General features: G+C 39.7%; 1 protein-coding gene across 1 annotated transcript; it reads right to left on the reverse strand.

Annotated features, from left to right (window-relative positions):
• Positions 1-192: 192 nt before the first annotated feature.
• On the reverse strand, positions 193-2,036 carry LOC127787418 (AAA-ATPase At2g46620-like). Its single transcript, XM_052315461.1, has one exon. It carries the CDS (start codon positions 1,779-1,781, stop codon positions 345-347), a length of 1,437 nt encoding a protein of 478 aa, XP_052171421.1. The 5' UTR covers positions 1,782-2,036; the 3' UTR covers positions 193-344.
• Between the last annotated feature and the right edge of the window lie 11,517 nt (positions 2,037-13,553).

Raw genomic sequence — 13,553 nt, forward strand, 5'->3', positions numbered from 1 at the left:
AAAACAATTTCAATTTGTTCTTACACGAAGCTTACATCTTGACATCCTTCAATCCCTATCCCCTTTTCCTCAAATTTAAATATATTCAAATTATTTTACACCTAACAAATGATTGCTTTGCTAGCCACAAATCTCCTAATTTCAGAACAAATTTCACAGGAAAAAAAAAAAAAACAAGAGAGAGAACAAAACTGCTACCGAACAGAGATCGATCGTATTTCTTAAGAGGGTAAAGAAAAAAAGAAAAAAGAGAAAGAAACACAGAGATCGTATTTATAAACAATCTTAGCTGTTTTTGAACTAATAATAATGCAATGCAGGCCAATGGATCGCCGTACGATCTTCTACGAGTCATGATCGGACGGTTCAACTTTGTTACAGCTCTTCAACCGCAATAAACCATACAACTTCCTTAACTCCTTCACCGGAGGGATGCCGCTGTCTTTGAACCGGCCAGACTCGCCGGGGTTGTCCGCCGAAGCTCTCGACGAGGCTGTCTCGCTCAATCTCCGGCCCACATTTTTGGCCGCCCTTGTCTCGGCGTTGGTCTGGAGCGCCGTGATCACCGATTTCAGGGCCCGGCTCGGCGAGCCCCTGTGGGCGATCATGATCTCGCCGATCTCCGCCGGGCTTAGCGTCGCGCCGCTCTGGAACACCTCCTCCACTTGCGGAAACAGCTTGTGGTCCTTGAGCCCTAGATAGCAATTGGCTAGGCTCTTGAAAGAATTGAAGTTGCAGAAAGGGAAATGAATATGGACATCGATTCGTCCCGGCCTGAGGATCGCTGGATCGATATGGTCTTTGCTGTTCATCGTGAACAACATCACCCTCTCATCTCCACAACACGAACTCACAATTCCGTCCATAAAGTTCAGCACGCCGGACATGCTCACCGCCGTAGATTTCTCCCCCATGAACCGATCGAGATCTTCTAATACGATCAAGGATTTGTTCTTCGTCTGTAACAAAAGCATTTTGAGATCGGAGTCGTCTGAGACTCTCGAGAGATCGATGTCATAGACGTCGTAGGAGAGGAATTTGGCCATGGCGGCGACGAAGCTTGATTTTCCCGTGCCGGACGGGCCGTAGAGAAGGTAGCTTCTCTTCCAGACGCGGCCGAGCCTGTGATAGTACTGTTCCGACTTGAGAAACGATTCCAGGTCGGATCTGACCTTGTTCTTCAGATCGGAATCCAAGGCGACGGTGTCGAACGTGGAGGGGTGCGTAAAGGGAACAGATCTCCAGCGTCCATTGGTCCGATCATCGGGTTGCGTGTTCATGTAGAGCCTCAACTCTCTCCGCCTCTGCTGGATCTCATCGGAGACCGTGTGAAGGTGCTGAAGATAAGGCCTGAGAATCCGGCGCTTGTCCTTCTTCTTGATCCTCAACACAAGACTCCTCCTTCCGCCAGTGACCTCGTTCTTCCAGGAAACTCTGGCTCCGAGAAATTCGTCGTGAACTGTCTGATTGTCGTCGAGGCAGAGAAGGATATCGTTGGACTTCTTGCCGGCGAAGAGGTTGGTGAAATCGGAGTCCTCGATGGAAGCCAAGGAATTGAGGTAAGTATAGACTTTGCCGTAAAACTGATTCTCCTGGAAGTTGTCATTCAATTGGGGAACCTTGAAAAACTGGTGAACATGAAGTCGGTCTTCGACCCAATGCGCCCAATTCTTGAAAAGGTAAATCAAAGCCGTGCGGTACAGAAACAATCGAAGCAGAAAGAAGGAACAAGTAATCGCAATCAACGAGAGGAACAAATAAGCAATAATAATCGTAAACATGCCTTCTTCTGAGTAGCTCTGGGCCGAGATTGAAGGAACCGAAATCAGAGGCAGAGCCAAAGCCTTCTCCTCCTCCTCGTGGGAGCCAAAACCATAATTGGATTGGGGAAAGAGGAGAAAAACGTGGGGTGGGAAGGTTTGATTTTGGGTGCAATTTGAGGAGAGATGGGGGCGGGGGAGGTGGTGCTTGAAGGGACGACGATGGTCGCCTCTCTCTCTCTATCGATTATTATTTCCACCCACTTTACAGGCAGGATTTTAAATAAACAAATAAATAATAAATGGTGGGGGGGGGGATTGGGTTGTTCTACTGGGCTACGTTCCTTGAGGTAGACAGGTAAGGCCGGTTCATATCGGAGCCCCCGCACCACACCCCTACCTCCTCAAGCTTGGTCAATCTCTTAACCCCACCAGTTACGATTCTCTCCAGTATATCTATCTATCTATCTATCTATCTATATATATATATAGATATTTTCTTTAAAATTACACTAGTCAACACTCCCTAAGTTTTATTAAATTAAAATGCTTAGTTTTATATTTCAAAAATTATACTGATCTTTGTTTTTTTTTTCTTTTGTTAAATAGACATTAATAATCCTGTTGTATGCATATTCACAATTATAATTTTGCTTATGAAATATTATATTTTATTTATTAAATCAGTGACAATTATTTTAAATAATATTAAAAAAAATAACAATAACGAGGATGACCACAAAAACAATGTCTTTTAATTAAGTTTTGCCAATAGGGGAGGGGAGCTTGGGAGTATTTATTATTAATTGGTTTTATTTTTATTCTTTATTTTTATATTTTTCTCTCTCTAATATGTTCTTCTTCTCGTCAGTTGTCATTGCTGCGCCAACAACTGTTCGGAATTGGAGAGAGTAGAGATGTTCAAAAAAATCGATGCACCGCAAAAATCAATCAAACCGAACTGAATCAAGCCGAATCAATCAATTTTTTTTTCGCAATCGAAAACGGTTTGGATCTTGTCCAAATGCACGGTTTGGGTTTGGACAGTTGACGGTTCGATTTAAAACTGAATCGTCTAAAAAAATAATATAAAAAATTTATTATTATAAAAATCTAACAATCGGCCGCCTCTTCTATTTATTTTTTACACTATTTTGTTTAAAAAGTAGTGAAAAACTAATCATTGAACCAAACTCTTTTATCATTTTGTCTTTAGTTAAAAAAATTAGAAAAAATAACCAAAGGCAAAAGGCAGAGGCAGAGGCACCTTCCCTTCATTCAATGACAAGGGCATCTTGTTTTTTGATTCAAAAAGAAGAACAAATGATATTGAATTAGTGTGAGCGACGAGAAATGAAATATCAAATGCCATCCCTTCCCTTAATTTGGTTTTCTTTATTTGTCATGTAAAACGTAAATCAAGAAGAGAAACCACTATTTGACTACCTACTATAATATATGTATTTATTTGTGTCTCAAAATTATTTGGAATTTGGAGTGAATCCCATCCCCACCACGCTAACTTGAATTTCAGAATAAATAATTCATAATGAAATTGACTAGTTTGGATTTGAGTGGAGAATGGAGATGGGTTGGTTGGCTGCCTGGGAAGCTAAACTAATAGCTTAGCTTGTAAGATTGATTTATTCAAGCGGTTTGGTGAGAGTTGATGAAAGTTGCTAATCATGAAAATTGGTAAGAGTGTGGAAAAAGATGTACATTTAATATAAGATTCTTTGAAAAATATCATAAATTGATTCAGGAAACAAGTTCGTTGAATTTTGAATTAGAAAAGAGTTAATTTCAACCTTATCACTTATATAATTTTTTGGTTATTGAATTCTGATAATTAGACTTTTTTGTCGTGGTATACATAGTGTTGCGGGTGCGTGTGTAATGGGGGCACGGCCACAAGGACATGGATTCACGGCTCTTCCGACTGGCGTTGTTTCTTTCCTCGGAGTCGGATGTTAGTTTAAGCCGCCGACGCCCGACGGTCATCGCTCGATCATCTGTCTTCGCTTCTTCACACTTACTTACTCACAGCCGAAAGCAAAAAGTTCCGTTCCATCCATGATATGATTATTCTATCAAGTGGGCGAGGGGGTCCACACCACCCCTCACTAGCACAGACTATAAAAAGTTCTCCATTCCTTTTTATATATATGTGTTTCTTTCTGCCCAAACAGGCGGTTGGAGACGGACACCTATTTACCTGACATTTTCGCACTTTGAATCGAAATATAAAAATGGATTCCTAAATTGTAAAGTATATTTAAATTTTATTTTTTATAATAAAGTATAAAAAAAATAAATAAATATGTATACCATATCAAAGAATAAAATTAATTTTTTTTTAAATTATCAATTAAAAATTACTCTTTTTGGAGGTAAAAATAGGATAAAATTAATAAACAGTCATTGAACTTTAAAGTTATAATTATTTACACTGAACTTTAAATTGTAGTTAGTTACTCATTGAACTTTACTCAATGTCAACCGTTCATCATTCGTTATAATTCCGTCAACTATTACAAACGAAAAATGATAACGAAATCTAACGTGGCTAACGGAATCTGACATGATAAAAATAAATTTAACATACACTTACTGAACTTTAAAAATGTAACTACTTACTCACTAACTTTGCTCAACGTCAACCATCAATCACTTCATTACATCACCGTCTAATTTTGAAACATATTAAAAGATTTTTATATGCATTTGAGATCATTTATTTCTCAAAACTAAACTAATGATTCAAATTAAAAAAACTACTGATGCAAACCAAAAGTAAAAAAAATGTCTCTATAGATTTTTTTACCTCCATTACGAACAACGAAATTCAACATATTCAATAATGAGACTAAGAGCCAAAAACTGAAGGTATGCCGGTCACCAGATATGACCAATTTGATCTCATTATTAAATACATTTTTTGTGAATTTCGTTATTCGTAATAGAGGTAAAAAAACAAACATTTTTTTTTTACTTTTAGTTTGCATCAATAGCTTTTTTAATGTGAATCATTGGTTTAGTTTTTGGTATTTGGTTTGAGAAGTAAGTGATCTCAAATGCATACAAAAGTCTTTTAATATGTTTCAAGATCAGATGGTGATGTAACGGGATGATGGATGGTTGACGTTGATCAAAGTTTAGTGAGTAAGTAGTTACATTTTTAAAGTTCAGTGAGTATATGTTAAATTAATTTTTGCCACGTCAGATTCTGTTAGCCACATCAGATTCTGTTAGCATTTTCCTTTTGTAATAGTTAACGGAGTTATAACGAGTGATGGATGGTTGACGTTGAATAAAGTTCAATGAGTAACTGGTTACAATTTAAAGTTCAGTGAGTAAATAATTACAACATTAAAGTTCAATGAGTATTTATTAATTTTACTAGCAAAAATATTAATCAAGTTTACATAATCAAGTTGTTTGAGCATTTTTTTCTCAATAGAAAACATAGTCAATCCATTCAATTTGTCTTGTGATATAATTAAACGGAGATAAGTCTTGATCAACTTTAAGTTGGAGAAACTTCTTTCTACAGATGCAACTCTAACTAGTATAGTTAATAGGTTTCTTGTTCATCCACCAACGTTTCACCTAGGTTTTTAACTATTTCTTCTTTCTGTGTTATTTTGTTGCTATTAAAATATTTAAACATATTACCAGTTTGACATTGAACTAATGCTTCTTCCTTCTGTTTTCATTTTTTTTTTTTTTTATCTCTAAACATATGTATACAGGCATACTTAAATGATAATAATGTTAACATAATTTCTTATAATAATAATAAAAAAAATAAAATAAACAAGGCATCTCTAGACTCCAGTTCTAACTTCTAACAAGAAAACAATTGTCATCATGTCATGAATCATAAACAAAATAGAGTAACATCAATAAAATTAAATTCGTTTTTACAGATTCAGCAAACATCAATAAAATAGATATGGGCAAGCAAGCCAAATCTCTGAATACATCATAAACGAAATGAAATGAAGGAGCAACTAACCGCTAATTAAGAAGTCGAATAGAAAGAAAGTTGAAGCATATCTAAAAGAATGAATCTGATGAGTGATGAGCCAATCAACAATCGAGAGGCAGCGATCGACCAGTGACAATGAGTGACAGAGCAAGAGGCAAGATGCAAGAGTAGCAAGCCACCGACCACGAGGACAAGCTAGTAAGGGTGTGAAACTGCCACGGAGCGAGAAAGAGGCAGCGAGTGATGGAGAGCGAGCCATTGCCCACGAGGTCGAGCGACCAACAAACCAAGCGATTGAGCGAGAGAAAGGCAGTGAGTAATAGTCAACGGAGCAAGTGAGCAGCGAGGGTGAGCCACCGACGACGAGGAAGAGGGCGACTGGGTAGCAAGCGAAAGAAAGAGGGGGGAAAGGCAAGGGCGAGCCAGGTTTGTAGAGGAAGAGGGGGTGGATGGCTAGATAGTGGGCCCTAGGAAAGGTTCCCAATTTTATGGGCCCCCAAATAATCAAATATTCATGGGCCATGAGGCAACCGCCTCATGGGCCTCATGAAAGGTCCGACCCTACCTACAAGCACTCCGACGCTCAAGTAAGTGAGAGAATAAGTTGGCAGAGTATTGGTAACGCTAGAAGAGAACATACCTTAACTCTGGAGAGAGTTGGTTTATATAGAAGGAGGAGAGGTCCTCCTGCATGCATGCGTCATGCGTTTGTAGGGTGATGGGACTGGATATTCGGCACCGACGGGGCTCATTGATGGTGGCATGGTGCCGACAAGACCTTCATTAAATGAGGATGAGATCTGCCATTAATGAGGATGGGATCTTAGAGTGAGCACGAGAGAGCCCAGCATACAGAGGTAATAATGCTATTGCAGGCTGATGTAGAGCTAAGATTAGGTTAATGGTTGGGCCAAGATTGGCTAGGGGTCAAGCCGAGGGCTGCGATTGGGCTAGTACAGTCCACAACCCCTTGGGTAATGTGTTTCAATCGTCTGTTGCGAGAATGAGGTCGGGATATAATCCCCTAGGCCAAATTGTTTTGATAGACGATTCCTGGACCTACTCGGGATAACTTTATGGCTCAATTACTAGTGGAACTCAAGGCTCGTAATGCCCAATTGAGGCGGTAATGGAGCCGAGCTTCTGGGAGTTTCACTCGGATGGGGCTCAAGGGCAGCTCTGGAGGTTGGCAAATGGTCATATCCACGATTAGTTGCTCATATCTCAGAATGTGGAGAGATGAAGTGTGCTTATGGGTTAGTCGGAGTGGAGTTTGGAGCCTACAATCATCAGGGTCTTTCTGGTTTAGCCTCGACAGGGCGATTCGGGGAATGATTCAGAACAAATGCTTGACACTAGGTTCTGACGCCTTTGTTTTCCTCAATTTGTTCGAGGACAGTATAGGTAGTACGCCCATGGTTGGGAAGGCTACCAAGGTGAAGGGGGTTAAGGGCAAGTGTGCTAGGACCTCTCTTGGAGCCAATAAGTATGATTGGGTTAGTAAAGACATGCCCAAGGTTGCTTCGGTCTATGGAACGGTAGATGACATCTGCATGCTTCGATCGCAAATTACCCTTTTTGCCACTGGCCGGGAAGACCGATTCAAGTGTTATCCATGCAAGCCAGAGGATTGGGTCTCCATGGAGCCGAAGCTCGAGGCGGACGCTAGGTGTGTGTTCATGTACTAGACCCTCTTCTCACGTTGGGTGTGTGTTCGTGTACGAGATTGGAACGAGTTAGGTCAAGGAAAGAGCTCAGAAGGCCGAGGAGTCCACGCCTGCCGAACTTATTGTCGGACCTCCTTCTTCATAGTTTTTTGCTTTTGTGGTAATATAGGTCTCATGTTTCCTTTGCAATTTGTAATTCGTCATTCATCCTAATAAAAGACTATTTTCGATCCTTTCGTGTTTGTGCCTTTTGCTTGTCTACGTATGGATTCGTTGATATGCCATGTACTTTATGCTTTGCTCTTTAAGCAGTTTTTCACTTATTTTTCTTCTGAGTATTAGGTCGGCCTTGCACAAGCCTTAAGTGGGGTAGCTTAGGTCATCCTAAACGGACTCGTGTGTCAAGAGTGACTTGGGCGCATTGGTACGGATTACCAAACCTAGATGAGGTTTGGGTAGACCCGTGGTCTGCATGTAGAGATGGATCCAGACACTTAGGCGGGGACTAAGATGGCTTTGTCTTATGTTCAAAACCTTTATCCCGAGTTTGAATTCTTGGTGCTTGGCCCTTCTAAGAAGTTTAAGAATGGTCGTTTTGTATATTATGGTTGGGAGTGTCTGGAAACATGTATATTATGGGCATGGACTCCTCGGACGTCGGGCGTCCTGCGGCTTGGTGCTCTACTCCTGCCTCTAGTAAACGTACCATTAAAGGTGGCCTTGCTTGATCAGTCTTTCAATCTGATCTTTAAAGGCTTCACATTCTTCAGTTGTATGCCCAAACATCTTATGTTAATCACAACGTTTACTGGTGTCTTGGTTGGGGTCATAGTTAGGCTAAGGTCTTTTCCTGGGGAACGGGATAACCCTTGAATTATAAACTCTCAGAAGATCCGATCCCACTAGGTTATAAGGGAAGTGTAGCTGTCATAGCGTAACCTCGGCGACTCAAGGAATCAGGCTGGCTCTCTGTGTCCCCCATGGTGGTTTTTATTTCCCTGTGCCATGCCGAAGTCCTTCTTATGACGGCGTTGATGATCGATCAAGGGTCCTGGCCTTTGAGCCATCTGTGGTCTAGCTTTGGGGGAGGGTTATGGTTTATGGCGGCTGCAACTTCCTCCACATTTATATACCTCGCAACTCATATTATTAGATTGTCCAGGTTGACCGGAGGTTTCCAAGCTAGCAAGTTGGCGAAGGGGTCTGGTTTAAGCCTGGTCATAATGGCATGCAAGGAGATGACTGGGTTTAAATCCATGATTTGAATGGCCTCCTAATTGAACCAGTGTAGGAAGGCTTGGAGTGACTCACTTTTTCCTTACTTTAGATTGATGAGGCTTGCAGACGTTTTAAGATGTGCTCAGTTGGTGGAAAAGTGGGTGAGAAAGCGTGTGGTTAGCTCGGAGAAGTCATGAATGAAGTTCGGTTCCAACGACGAGAACCACAGCATGGTCGACTTTGTGAGCGTGGTAGGAAACGCTTGACAAATGATTGAGTTTGTACTCCCACTTAATAACAGCATGGCATTGAACATGGTTAGGTGCTCCTGGGGGTCAGAGGTGCCATCATATGGTTCCAAGTTGTTGGGTAGGTGAAAACCATCTGGTAGAGGCACAAACATTATGAACTCCGAGAAGGGGTGGCCCAGAGCACATGAGGATGCAGAGGGTGAAAGAGTGGGAGTGTGGGTAGCCTGGTGTTGTTGATGACGGTTACCCTTTATGTCGTCACTGACCTGTTCGCTACGCTGGTTACGCTGCGAGTTTCGTGTTAGCTCAACAACTTAGTTTTGGAGTTGTTGAACGGTTTGGAGGAGGGTCTCCATAGCAATTGTATTTTCTAGCTGGTGGTTGTTGGCATTTGGGTTTTATAGGATGGGAATGAAGTTGTTTTGGCTTCTGCTTCTAATCATGGCTCGTTAAGAGGCAAATCAAGAGATTCATGTGAGTGTGTAAAGTAGATATGCTTTATTGTGCCCCACGGTGGACCCCAGATGTTCCTTCCTACCCAAAGAGACGGTTGGAGGTGGGCTTGTAATGGCAAGGGAATGAGCTCAAACGATCGGTCCATCAAGGGGTGACTGGCACCTGCAAGCACTCTGACGCTCAAGTAAGTGAGAGAATAAGTTGGTAGAGTGTTGAAAGCGCAAAAAGAGAACATAACTTGACTTTGGAGAGAGTTAATTTATATAAAATGAGGAAAAATTATGACCCGAAATGCAAATTTGACTGAGATTGAGACTCCTAATTTGACCATGATTATGACTTCGAATTTGACTATGATTATGATATTGTCAAATTTGATTTTAAGTGAGATTTATCTCATCTGGAGGAATATTCACATGAATCATCTTTTGATTAGGATATGATTTCTTGTGTACATTTACAGATGATTTTAGGTTTATAAATAGGTGTCCAATGTTATGGAATTAGTTGCAATTATATCACTTTTATATTATCAATATTTGATTAATGATATTTTATTCTTTTTACTCGTGGTTTTTCCAGATTTGGGTTTCCCACATAAATTCTGTGTTTATGTGTGGTTGATTAGTTTGATTGTAGTTTGTATTCAATCTGATTTCATAACAAATTGGTATTAGAGCCATTGAATCAAACCATCAATGTTTGGAAAATCAAAATTGTTGGATCTATATCATCTTTCAGAACATAGGTTTCCCAACTATCGCTGTTGCCACTGCCACTGGCCTTCGCCATCGGGCATCGCCGTTGTTCAACAATTGACAGCCTCTCCTTGGCCTCCACCATCATGACTTTTGTTTTAGTCATCATCGTCGGCCATCGTTCTAGTTTCTTTGTCATGACCATCCCTGCCTTTATCTACTATTCGATCATCACTGCCACCGTTAGCCGCCTCTATCGTCAATCTCAGCTAGTCTTCTTCTTCTCCATCGTCGGCCGTCAGCATCCTCGCCTACTGTCGTTGATCGCCTATCGAACCTTCCTTGTTGCTTGTCGTTCGTCAACACAGCCACCATCGCTGATTGGGTTTCCCCTATCCAGATCTAGCCCAGATCTTGGTCGACCCAACTCGCTAGGATCTGACCCGATTTAAATCCATCCGGCCAAATTAATAGATCCAGTTTTGTTTTTATGTCCAAATTTGGCCTATATCTAGTATTTTAGTTCACTTTCAATTGGGATTTTGTTTATGGTTCACTTGGCATTATTTGTGGTTATTTGATCTTTGTATTGACTACCTTGAAGTATGATATTCCATTATTGGATTGGAATATATTGATTCTCACTATTGCAGGTTAAGATGCGTACAAATTTGGACGGATGGATTTAGATGAAGGTGGAGTTATCAATAGGGATTTATATTGATCAATGCAGAGTTATTAAAATTAACAAAGATATATTGAGGCTGATATATGGATATGCTTTAAGTGCGGCTAAAGATATCTACTACAGTAAACTTTGTGTGGATTTGGGTGGCATTTCCTATGGTGCAGTTTTGATTGGTATTTATTAGGAGATTAATTCTCTATAATTTTGTTGGCAGAAAGAATTTTGGATAATTCTATATTTGAATTTCGTGTCAATGTGGAGCTTGTTACAATTGTGACCCGAAATTTAAATTTGACTGAGATTAAGACTCCTAATTTGATCATGATTATGACTTTGAATTTAACTATAATTATGATATTGTCAAATTTGATTTTAAGTGAAATTTATCTCATCTGGAGCAATATCCTCATGAATCATTTTTTGATAAGAATATGATTTCATGTGTACATTTACAGATGATTTTAAGTTTATAAATAGGTGTCCAATGTTTTGGAATTAATTGCAAGCTATATCACTTTTGTATTACCAATATTTGATTAGTGATATTTTATTCTTTTTACTCGTGGTTCTTCCCGATTTGGATTTTCCACATAAATTCTGTGTTCATGTGTGATTGATTGGTTTGATTATAGTTTGTATTCAATCTGATTTCATAACAATTTGGTATTAGAGCCATTGGATCAAACCATCAATGTTTGGCAGATCACAATTGTTGGATCTGTATCATCTTTCAGAACACAAGTTTGCCAATTGTCGTTGCTGCCACTGCCATTGGCCTCTGCCATCGGGCATCGCTGTTGTTCAGTAATCGACGCCATCAATCGACAGCCTCTCCTTGGCCTCCACCATCATGACTTTTGTTTTAGTCATCATCGTCGGCCATCATTCTAGTTTCTTTGTCGTGACCATCCCTGCCTTTGTCCACAATTCGATCATCACCGCCACCGTTAGCCGTCTCTATCATCAATCTCAGTTAGTCTTCTTTTTCTCCATCGTCGGCCGTCAGCATCCTCGCCTATTGTCGTTGATTGCCTATCGAACCTTCCTTGTTGCTTGTCATTCGTCAACACAGCCACCATCGCCGATTGGGCTTCCTTCATCCAGATCTAGCCCAGATCTTGGTCGACCCAACTCGCCAGGATCTGACCCGATTTAAATCCATCCAGCCAAATTAATAGATCCAGTTTTGTTTTTATGTCCACTTTTGTTTTTATGTCCAGATTTGGCCTTGATCAAGTATTTTAGTTCGTTTTCAATTAGGATTTTGTTTATGGTTCACTTGGCATTATTTGTGGTTATTTGATCTTTGTATTGACTACCTTGAAGTATGATATTCCATTATTGGATTGAAATATCTTGATTCTCACTATTCCAGGTTAAGATGCGTGTAAATTTGGACGAATGGATTTAGATGAAGGTAGAGTTATCAATGGGGATTTATATTGATAAATGCAGAGTTATTAAAATTAACAAAGATATATTGAGGCTGATATATGGCTACACTTTATGTGCGACTGAAGATTTCTACTATAGTAAACTTTGTGTGGATTTGAGTGGTATTTTTTATGGTGCAATTTTGATTGGTATTTGTCAGGAGATTAATTCTCTATGATTTTGTTGGACGAAAGAATTTTGGATAATTTTATATTTGAATTTCGTGTCGAGGTGAAGCTTGTTACAATTGTGATCCAAAATTCAAATTTGACTGAGATTGAAACTCCTAATTTGATCATAATTATGATTTCGAATTTGACTATAATTATGATATTATCAAATTTGATTTTAAATGAGATTTATCTCATATGGAGAAATATCCTCATGAATCATTTCTGATTAGAATATGATTTCTTGTGTATATTTACATATTATTTTAGGTCTATAAATAGGTGTTTAATGTTCTAGAATTAGTTGCAGGTATATTACTTTTGTATTATCAATATTTGGTTAGTGATATTTTGTTCTTTCTACCTATAATTTATCTCGATTTGGGTTTTTCACATAAATTCTGTGTTCGCGTGTGGTTGATTGGTTTGATTGTGATTTGTATTCGATCCGATTTTGTAACAACATGCGTTCTGTATTTACAAGGTGATGAGACTGGATATTCAACGCCGACGAGGCTCCCTAATGGTGGCATAGTGCCGATAAGATCTTCATAAAATAAGGATGAGATCTACCATTAATGAGGATGAGATCTTAAAGCGAGCGCAAGAGAACCTAGCGTGCAACGATAATAATGCTGTTGCACGGCCAAGATCGAGTCAATGGTTGGGTCAAGATTGGGGTGGGTCGGGATAGGACTGCAAGCTGAGGGCTGTGATTGGGCCAGTACGGTGCAGTATGTATTAGAATTCTTCTTTGCTTTATTATTATTATTATTATTCTTATTATTATTATATGATGATGATATTTGTTAATAATCCCTTGACGGAAAGGGACGGCTATTTGTTTCCCTTTCGGGTTATTTGTTAATAGTCACGGCAGTCACCAGTCACCAGCATTTGGAATTTGGGTTTGGACTTTGGATTTGGACTTTGGACGCGCATTATACACGGGACTAACGCGCATGATTGAAGATTGATTCCCCTGCCCACTTCCCAGCCCCTTTGCTTAGCCTCACTTTTATTTGATAGCTATAGCCGTATCCATAATTATAGCCATAACCAAACCCAGAATTTGATAGTCTCAACATAACATATGCATGTGAGACTATACACACATATGTATATATATATGTCCAAAAGGCTAGTGGCTTCTATTCTTCTCCAAATTCTATCTCCCTCCTAGATTCTTCCTGCCAGCCTCTCATATCACATCAGAATAA

This window comes from Diospyros lotus, chromosome 12 (genome assembly GCF_014633365.1).
Source record: "Diospyros lotus cultivar Yz01 chromosome 12, ASM1463336v1, whole genome shotgun sequence".
Classification (NCBI taxonomy): domain Eukaryota; kingdom Viridiplantae; phylum Streptophyta; class Magnoliopsida; order Ericales; family Ebenaceae; genus Diospyros; species Diospyros lotus.